Genomic DNA, 10002 nt, shown 5'->3' on the forward strand with positions numbered 1-10002 from the left:
TGGTGCTTAAAACCACAGGAAGGACAAGAAAATGCTTGTACTCCAACTTAAACACTTGCCGGGAAGATTTATAAGGTTTGTGATTTAACAGTTTTCCACAGTTCAGAGTCAAGAGAATCACATGTCATTTCAGATCTACTTCAGAAGCAAAGCTGAAGTATTTGATATGCAACTCTGTGGGACACACCAGAAGGAATTTTTTTGGAATTCTACTTTAATGTCCTTCCAGCACACACTTGAAGACAGCAGAGCCCTCAAAGCTACACAGCCATCATTAGTTCAATGAATCATTTGTGGTTCTCCTTGTAATTGCACCTCCTTCACACCTCAATCTCCTCATGACAAGGGATGGGATTCAACAGCCATTCAGGAACTCACTTCCCTTTTTTAAAATATAGCTGCTTTCTGGCAACAGCTTTAAAGAGCTGTGCCTGCTCTGGACCAGATCTGAGGCCAACACCAGTTCAGAGATGCACCCCAGGAACACAACTGCACATCATCACATGCAGAAAAACTGCACCACTTTTTGCAGAGCTCAAAACCAACGAGACAACCAAGACCAAAACTGATATTCAGTGTAAGCTCACTGTGTTCACACACCTCACTGGTTTTCTGCATCCTCATCCTTATTTCCACATCTAAAATTCGTGCTCATCTCTGCAGAAAGACTGAAAAAGCCTGTTATTTAACACATAAAGCAGGGGCAGGTACAGAAGACTCAGCATTCAGTCAGGATACAAACAGGACAGCTGGTTAAGAGTGACAAAACAAGAACCACAGCACAGAATTAACACAGATGGAATGGCAGCAGGAAGGGGCCAAAAGCAAACCCACGAGCCCATGCAGGGACTTGGGCAAATGAAGTTCTTGCTGTGTATTGTTCCAACAGGTGTGTTTGGTTATGGGCACTACAACATCAAGGGGGACAGATCCAGAGAGCTGGCAAACACCAAAGGGCACTGTCAGCACACCCTAAAAAAACTGCTCCAGACTGGGGTGAAGAAAGTCTTACAAGCACTGCCCACTGCCAGACAAAGCTGCTCCTGGTGGGGGTTTATGAGAGATCCAAATAGCAGGGAAATACACAGTCTTTCCAGCAGAAAGACCATCTTTCCTTATTGACTTCTTCTCAGAGTTTGTCTAAGTAAGTATTTATTCACAAGATCAAAGACCAAAACTCCAACTGCTGCTCTGGCCCAGCGTGGGAACTGAGCCATGGGGCAGAAGGAACATGGGGGTGCAAGTCCCACCTCATTAATAACACTGCAGCACTTCAGAGAGTCCCTTAAGCCTCTTAACACCACCTTGGGCAAGGGAGCATTAGTCCATATTAGCTGTGGGAATGACCTGGGAATACCAGTTAAGCAATGGAAACCAAGATGATGCTCAGGAGGAAGGACACAAAAAGTAACCAGGGTCTTAGGGAACCAAGAGCATCAACAGAATCAGAGCAAAGGCACTTCTGACCTTAAAGAAGCACCAGGCTGCAGAAGCAAACAGCACATGCTGATTAATAACTTGAAGCATATTAATGTTTATCATGTTGCTGGATGACAAACCAAAGGCAAACCAGTGAGTCTCTCTCCATAAATGAGACTTTAGTCTTTAGCTTGCAAGACCTTTTCTTCACTCAGTTAAGAGCGTTCCCTAACGCCCCACAAATCTCCCAAATGAAGCACCAAGGCTGATTTAGTACAGCTTTTGGGCAGAACAGTCTCTAACTTACCAGAGATCACTCAGTCTGCAAAACACACCTGCATCCCTTAGGGAAAACTGGTAGTGCACTGCAGAGAGCAAAGACCCAGCCCCGGGGGAACAGCCAACCTTCTGGGCTACCACTGGAATTTTACAGAACTTCAACAACTATTTCCTCCTAATTTGTCTCTTAAACACAGAACAAGGATACAGCTGGGCATGGATACAACCAGGAAAGATCACTCATGCTGTGGTGTTTCACTGGAGCAGCACTTCCCTCCCACTCAGTGTTTAGAGACAGTGTGTCACAGAGAAGTGAAAGCAATATTCAAATACAACACTTTCCATCCACTCTTCTGATTTCCCCCCCCTTGCTATTTAGTAGGAAAGGGGAAGTAAAATATTTAATAGTCAGACTTTGTTTTCATATTACTCGGGGGAGTATATAACAAGAGGTGATGTAAAACTGTTTTAAAAACAGAGACTTGCTCACTGTTGTAGTTGAAAGTCTCATCCATGTGCAGCCCTGGGTCCCTACAGCAGTTTTTTCACTTCTCCCATACAGCAGAGCCCTCAAACACATTTGCCAGCACACTTTGAATCCCTCCTTTGTGCCATGTTCCCCAAAATGCTGTGTGTGAGTGGTATGCACCTTCAAAGAAAGAAACCATGAAATTATAGCTGTGCCCTAATTCACACATACTCTGCTCATGTTGCTTTACCTCTACTCACTTGGATCACCTGAAGTATCTAAACATGCACCCAAGGGACTGATTACCCTGGACTGTCACTTCCAGCTGCTGAAAAGACTGGGTTTATCTATTAATGCCATCCAGAAGTACCTGCCATCCAGAAGAACTGTTTCTTTTTCCCCGAGGAAGTTCTTGCCAGGAGTACTTCCAAAAGAAACACTTTAAAGTTCACTTCACTCCTGACTTCCACTCATCTGCGTCCTGGGTTATACGGGGCAGCAATGCCAGTTTCTGAACTGTGTACATTAAGCTCCTGTAAATAACAACATCCCAAGAGCTCCAGCACTGTGAAGTGTTTACTGTGTACCATTTCTTTCAGTGTAGCTCAGTGGAACGATTTCTTCTACAACAACTTTCAGAGAACGGACAGAAACTTCACTTCTGTGGTCTTGTTATCAGATCTTGTTATCAGCTTCCCATTCCTTTATGGGAAGGACCATGGAACAAGAGTTTAAACCCAAAAAGGGCAATCCCAGTCTTTGGTTAGGGTCTGTGAGCTGAAGGTACAGGAAATAACGGGGTCACCTGGCCTGGTCCCGTTCCCAGCTGTGCACAGTGGCACATTTACCCCTTCCCTCCTCAGCACCTTCACCAGCTCTGTCTCCCTCCCTCACATGCACCTTCCCAGGCACCCCCAGGAGCCCACAGCTCGGGGCTTTCCTGTCTCCAGATAACCACATGTGAATCTGTCCTGGCCAGCAATCAGCACAGCAACACTCACCAGATCATTTGACTGCAGCATGACTGGCTCCCAGTGCTCAGCCTGCATTCTTCTGTCCAAGCCCTTCCATGGAGGATGGAAGGGCCAGAGAGGTTTGGCTCTCCCACCCCCCACTGCTCTGAACTGCTTATAATGACAGCATTGAATCCAGAAATCCCCAAGTTATCACGACACTCCTGGTTTTCCTGCATGGAGCAACTGGGAAGAGACATTCCTAAAGAATCTCTGCTTCTGGAGTGGAATTCTTTCCCATCTTCGGTTCTGTCAGGATCACTCTTCCAGCAAAAGGAAACAACATCCTGGCACAGTTACTGATGGATTCAGATGGGAATTTTATGCTTAACCAGATGCACTTCTTTACAGCCATATCCTCTGTTTCTCCCTCTTGAAATGCAGAATACAACAGCAAAAGGCATTCTTCAGCCTGCTTGTCCTGTCACCAACAAACAACTTAAAGAAGAGCTCAGTCAGTTTGACAGAAGTGGCAAAAGGTTTTGGACGTGACTTTTCACTCCTGCAAAAGTGTCACTAGCAGGAGTTTTGTTCTCTAATCAGTGTGGGAGTCACTGGACTAATTAAACCTAGACCAACACCCTCAGTCCTTCGGCCCTTCAAGTGTCACTTCAGTCATTAAAAGCACTCACCTCGCCTTGAGAATTTGGGCTTTAGAGGGATTTACAGCCGTGACTCAGACCATCCTGCTCTCATCCTTGGAGGGAAAAAACGCAGCACTGGGTGTTCCAGACAAACTGCTACTGAAACAAATCCCAGAGCTGATTTCTGTGCTGCCAGGTAGCAAACCATTCCGTTGCCTCGCACAGCACCACAGAGCTCAGACCAGCCAGGTTCTGGCATTCCAGAGGTGGTACAACAAACTGGGAATGACTTTTCCATTCTTTCTCCCGATTCTGCAGTAAAACAGCCCCAGTCTGCTGAGCCCCCGAGGTATCCTGCAGTTCAGTAACAGAGTTTTGAGCTCAGACAGGGCAGTGGGAGAGGGTGATCTGTTATCAGTGTGTTAGCAGCAGTTTTGGAGCCTCTGGGTTTGGTTGCAGGCACAGACACAGCACAGGTCCCTCAGCACATGGTCCCTGTGTTTGCAGAGCACACAGCACAACAATCCCTCGGCCTGTCACAGCCTCACACTCGCTACGATCAACACACAAGCATCCTAGATGGCTCCAACCAAATATTTACTCAACTGGAACAGCCCATAATTGATGACTCAGGTTCTGCTCCTACAAACTCCTAAAACAGTTTCTGCTCCTAGGAAAAAAAGCCTCTGTTTTGGTCTCACTTTCACAAATGAAGTCCAGTGACTAATAGCTCGGGCTTCTCCCTGCAGCATTCACTTGGTCCTTGCACAAGCCTGGGAAAGAATAACACCAAAACTTCAGCAGGGAGAAGGCCACACTGGATCTCCTGGAGGATCCACTGTTCCCTGTAAAGTTCATGCAGAGCAGTGCTCACGTTTACGTTCATTACCACAGAACAGGCCCGCGTTTTAGAAGAAGCACTTGCTCTCAAATCAGGGTCAGGCAGCCAAGAGCCACCTCCACGCCCTCCCTTTGCCCCTGGGGGGGATGTCTGGTAATACATGTTCATCCCAGGAGCAGTTACAGCTCCACTTCCAGTTGACAGCTATTGATTTCTCTCGAGGAACTCTTCATATTCCCACCTGGTAACACGTAGCTCAAGTAACTCAGATCACATCTTTACCTCCTAATAACAGTGACTGCACCGAGTCAGTGAACCCAAACACTGAGGGCAGACTCACATCTCAGTGTTTCTAAAGAAAAGCAAGACATGGTTAATTATCTCCCCCCTCCAGCATTCCTGCTCCAGCTCCTGTGCAATAAGTCACTGCCTGCCAGAGGGGAAAGGGCACAGCCTGGGCTTGACAGGGATTGCTAAAGCCCCAGGCTGGGCCTAGGCTTCCTGGCTTAGCCTTGCTCCCAGTGCTCTCCCAAACCAACACTTGGGACAGCTGCCCAGGGAGCCAAAAGCCAGCTACCAGCAAACAGGAAAAACAGAGCTGGGAGAAGGAAGGATGTGATGGGGAGGGGACACTTCACCGCTCTGCAGAACACACGGCGTGTGTTGCCCGGGCTCATTGCCCAGCCCAATGGGAGAGGGGGGAGAGGAGCACCCCGGGCACCCCACAACTCAGGGAGCACCCCTATTCACCCCAGGGCGCCCTAAAATTCAGGGAGCATCCCTGTGCACCCCAGGACACTTCAGGGAGCACCCCTATTCACCCCGGGAATCTCAGGGAGCACTCCTGTGCACCCCAGGACACTTCAGGGAGCACCCCTATTCACCCCGGGAATCTCAGGGAGCACCCCTGTGCACCCCAGGACACCCCTATTCACCCCGGGACACCCAGCATCTCAGGGACCACCCCTATTCACCCCAGGACACCCCTATTTACCCCGGGACACCCAGCATCTCAGGGACCACCCCTAATCACCCCAGGACATCCCTGTTTGCTCCAGAGCACCCCACACCTCCGGGGGCACCCCTAATCACCCCAGACCTCCGGGAGCACCCCCTGTGTATTCCAGGACACCCAACAACTCCAACAACAAACAGGAGCACCCCTATTCACCCCAGAGTACCCCCCTCCCTGGCAGCCTCGCGGGCCGCCCGCGGGCCCGGCCGTACCTGCTGCGAGGGCAGCTCCACGTGCAGGGCGCGGGTGGCAGAGCCGGGCGGCAGGGCGGCGGGGCCGGCGGCGGAGCTCATGGTCACGGCGGGTCCCCGCGGAGCCGGGGCCGCCGGGCTGCCAGGGGTTAATGGCGGCGGCGGCGCCGGCCCGGCCGCCGCTCTGGAGCCATATTACCGCAGTGCCGGGGGGCGGGGCCAGCACCACCGCCCGCCCCGCCATTGGCCCCCGCGCTACGGAGGCGGGACCCCGGCCGCATCTCCGAGCTACTACTGGCTGAGCGCCACGTCAATCAGCGCCCCACTCCGCTGGGCCTGTCAAACCGCTGGAACGGCGCCGGCGCCGATTGGAGCGCCCGCTTCCGGAAGGCGGGACAGAGGCCGGAGGAGCGGACGGTGATTGGAGGGGAGCTTATTGATTGACAGCGCGCCCTCCGTCACGTGTGCGGGAGCTGTTGTCATCACGTGAGGGGCGGAAATACTTGGGCGGGCGAGCGGGGGGGCGCGGTCGCCATGGCAACGGCAGCGGCTGTGGAGGGGACGGGGCTGGGGTGGACACCGACCTCCGCTCGGGCAGGGACCTTATCGGTGTCACAGGGACCCCCTCCTGTCACATCCACCTCCGCCGCGGGGCAGGGACCTCCTCGGTGTCACAGGGACACCCTCCTGTCACATCCACCTCCGACACGGGACAGGGACCTTCTCCGTGTCACATCCACCTCCAATACAGCACAGGAACCTCCTCTGTGTCACATCAACCTCCTGCACAGCACGGAGACTTTCTCTGTGTCACATCATCACCCCGACCTCCTGCACAGCACCCCGGCCTGCCCCACGGCACATCAACCTCCTCCACATCACATCCACCCGCCCCACATCACCCCGACCTCCTCCGCATCACACCCACCTCCTCATCACCCCGGCTTCCTGAACATCTTCTCGACCTCCTGCTTGTCACCCCAGCCTGGCCCACATGAGCCCAACCTGCCCCACATCACACCCATGTATCTCACTGTCACCCCAACCTGCCCCACATCACACCCATCTATCTCATTGTCACCCCAACCTGCCCCACATCACACCCATCTATCTCATTGTCACCCCGACCTCCCCCACATCACACCCATCTATCTCACCATCACCCCAACCTGCCCCACACCACACCCATCTATCTCACCGTCACCCCAACCTGCCCCACACCACACCCATCTATCTCACCGTCACCCCAACCTGCCCCCACATCACACCCACCTGCCTCATGTCACCCCAGCCTGCCCCACCAACCAACCCAACACCCACCATCAGACCACCCCATCCCTCTCCATGCCAACTCACCCCACACCTCACCACCCCTGATGTCCCCGCGCACCAACCCCCACCACAGCCATGCCCCCGGCACCTCCCTCCATCCCACCCCACCCCGGCCGGAGCAGCACCATCCCCATCCCCATCCCCATCCCCATCCCCATCCCCATCCCCATCCCCATCCCCATCCCCACGTACCGCGCGGCTCCGCGTGTGCCAGCGCTGTGCCCTCGCCCCGCCGGTGCCCCCCGTGCCCTGCAGCGCCTGCCTGGGGTAGGTGGCCGTGCTGGAGACGCTCATCCCCATGGCAGTGCCCGTCCCGGGAACACCGGTCCTGCCGCCCCTCACACGCCCGTGCCCCGCGTGCCGCGGCACTGGAAGGGCCTGTTCCCGCCGCGCCGGGAGGCTCTGGAAAGGCTGAGTGTGCTGGAAAGCCTGTTCTCTGCTCCTCCTCCGCTCCAGCCCTCCTGCCCTGCAGCTCCCAGCCACGGAGAACACCCCTGGAAGCCCACCGAGCCACCGGGCACCTGCGGCGCTCCTGGGCTTGTCATGCCCCTTCCGCAGGGAGTCGTGTGCTAACAGCATTGCCTTTGGCATTTGGGGCTTGGATACTCAACAGCCAACGCTCTAAAAACAGGGAGAATCGTGGAAACTGGAGGGGGAAGTCAAAATCTCTGGAGCTCACTGGCCATCCTTGCAGGATCCTCTTCCCTCCTTCCCTTGCAGCTGCTCTGCCTTTCTCCAGAGCGTTTCCCAGGAGTCGAACCAGGGCTGCTAAACTCTTCCCCTGGGTGATTCCCTGTTTTACCACACAGTGACACATCTGCATGGGCCTCTTTTACCAAATGGTTTGATTCTACGTGGAGACACCCAGTAAATTCCACACCTCAAGCTTAAGCTTTTGGCACCGCGAGCCTGGAGTTGTGTGTGAGTTCTGGATGTTGGTGTTGCTGGTGGGGAAAAATTGATTTAAAACAGTGGCTGTTTTTTTCTGGGAGCCAGTGCATCTCCATTTTTAACTGATGATGAAAAAAACCCCTACTGTTTCAGTATTTTCAGTGGCAAAGTGTGCTGCTTTCAAGTATCCAGATTCCTGAGCCGTGTTGTTGGGATCAGGAGGTTCAAACATAGTAATTTTGGACCTGTTGTATCAGTTTGATTCACCTCCTGGTTTCTGGTTCATTACAAGACACGTGCTCCTTCCCTTTGAACTGTCCATCTTCACCTTAGAGGATTGAAACTTGCTTTCTAAGATGAAATCTGGGGAGTTTCTTTGCCCAAGGTGTGAAAAATGCATTCAGATTGATGAAATGATCATCAAGAAGTTTTGGGAATGCTTTCTGACTTTGAACCTCTTGAGCTATGCTTCCTCCACTGAGGAAAACTGGTTCTAGCTCAGAACTAGACAGAAAATCAGAGAAGATCACAGCTGTAAGAACAGTTTTTCCAGAGATAAATCACTAAAAAAAAATTTATGGAAACAGTGTGAAGATGCCACTGCTTGTTTGCCCAAAACACACAAGAGAAAAGTAGAAACCCATCCTTTCTTTTTTAAAAAAATAAATCCATCCTTGGATGAAACGTGACGTTTCTGTGACTGACTTTCCTCCATCTTCCCCTTCTATAAAAAGTGTTATCAACATTATTCTCCTCCTGAATCCAAACCACAGCCCCATACCAGCTACTAGGAAGAAAATTAGCTGTATTTCAGACCAAACCAGGTCACTAACTCACACAGTGAATTTAAAGTCCATAGGACAGTACCATAGTGGGGATTTCCTATTTTTATTCATTTCCACGGGAGCAGATGATTATCTCAAAACTCTTCTAAAATTGTCACATTTAGAAAAGTCAAATAAGTTACTTAACACACAGCTCACCTGCCCTGTATATGGAGACTGCATTTCCTCTGCTGCTCTTGACTGAGAGCTCTAACCCATAATTCAGGGACTAAGCAGCAGAATTCCCCCCAGAGGAAAATTCAAATATGATTTTGTAGCAGTGGAGCTGACACAGCTCCAAAGAAGTGTCTGCAGATTTCCAGCTAAAGCTTTGGCCTCCTCCTAAATTTCAGACTTATCTCTAGGTTCTGCTGTCTCGGCGTGATAAGGAACCATTTCCAAGGGTGTTATAAAATGAGGAGTTTCTGGGGGTGAGGTTTCAGATTTACAACCGATTTTCACAAGTTTGGAGAGGTTCAGTCCCTGCCTTGTGGAGTTCACCACGTAACACAGTGAGAGCCATTAAAAACCCCAGATCTTGCCTGAATTGTAACAAAATAATACCACCTTTGGGGGCTAAAAATAATCAATTAATAAGGGCTGTTGGGTTATTTTAAGCAGAGTGTTTGCAAGCTGCAGCCGGGGAGTGGTTTCTTTCGTCCCTGATTCCTGAGCAGTCACTGGAGGCTGGAGCAGAGCTGCCCAACTCACCCTGTACCTGGCGTTAGTAGGACCCTGTGGAATTTACTGATGCCCCGAGGAAACTCCCATTTGAATTTCTGAACCACATCCAAAGGCCGGCGTTTATCTGTCTGCGTCGTTCTGGGGATCAGAGCCTGCCCTTCATTGTGCTCCCGGGGGTGTTTCCCGAGGTGTGTTACCAGAAAAGAGGGAATTCCCGCGGCTGCAGCAAGTGCAGGGACGCAGGGAGTGCTCCCACATCCGTGACCTCCCAGTCTGCCCAAGCTAATGGTCTAGAGGGGAGGGATGGGGCATCCAGAGGGACCTGGACAGCCTGGGGAGGTGGGATTATAGAACTTGTTAAACTTTTTCCTGGTGCAAGCTTTTCTTTATGGCCACAGTGATGAGGTAATAACATCCTCCCGAAGGTGGTTTTTACAGCCCCCTGTCCCTTGACCCGCCT

The 10002-nt window shown here is 51.7% G+C and overlaps 1 protein-coding gene across 2 annotated transcripts in view; it reads right to left on the bottom strand.

Moving 5' to 3' along the window:
• Window positions 1-6024, bottom strand: part of UVRAG (UV radiation resistance associated) — a 59895-nt gene extending 53871 nt beyond the window's left edge. The window contains exon 1 of one of the 2 annotated variants that reach the window (XM_064642743.1): window positions 5833-6024. In XM_064642743.1, the coding sequence (XP_064498813.1) occupies window positions 5833-5913 (81 nt within the window). In that variant the 5' untranslated portion in view covers window positions 5914-6024. Of the gene's footprint in view, window positions 1-600; window positions 634-5832 lie in introns of those variants that run through there. The other variant, XM_064642752.1, reaches the window with a different exon arrangement.
• Between the last annotated feature and the right edge of the window lie 3978 nt (window positions 6025-10002).

The sequence above is a fragment of the Pseudopipra pipra genome, chromosome 2, assembly GCF_036250125.1.
Source record: "Pseudopipra pipra isolate bDixPip1 chromosome 2, bDixPip1.hap1, whole genome shotgun sequence".
NCBI classification, from domain to species: domain Eukaryota; kingdom Metazoa; phylum Chordata; class Aves; order Passeriformes; family Pipridae; genus Pseudopipra; species Pseudopipra pipra.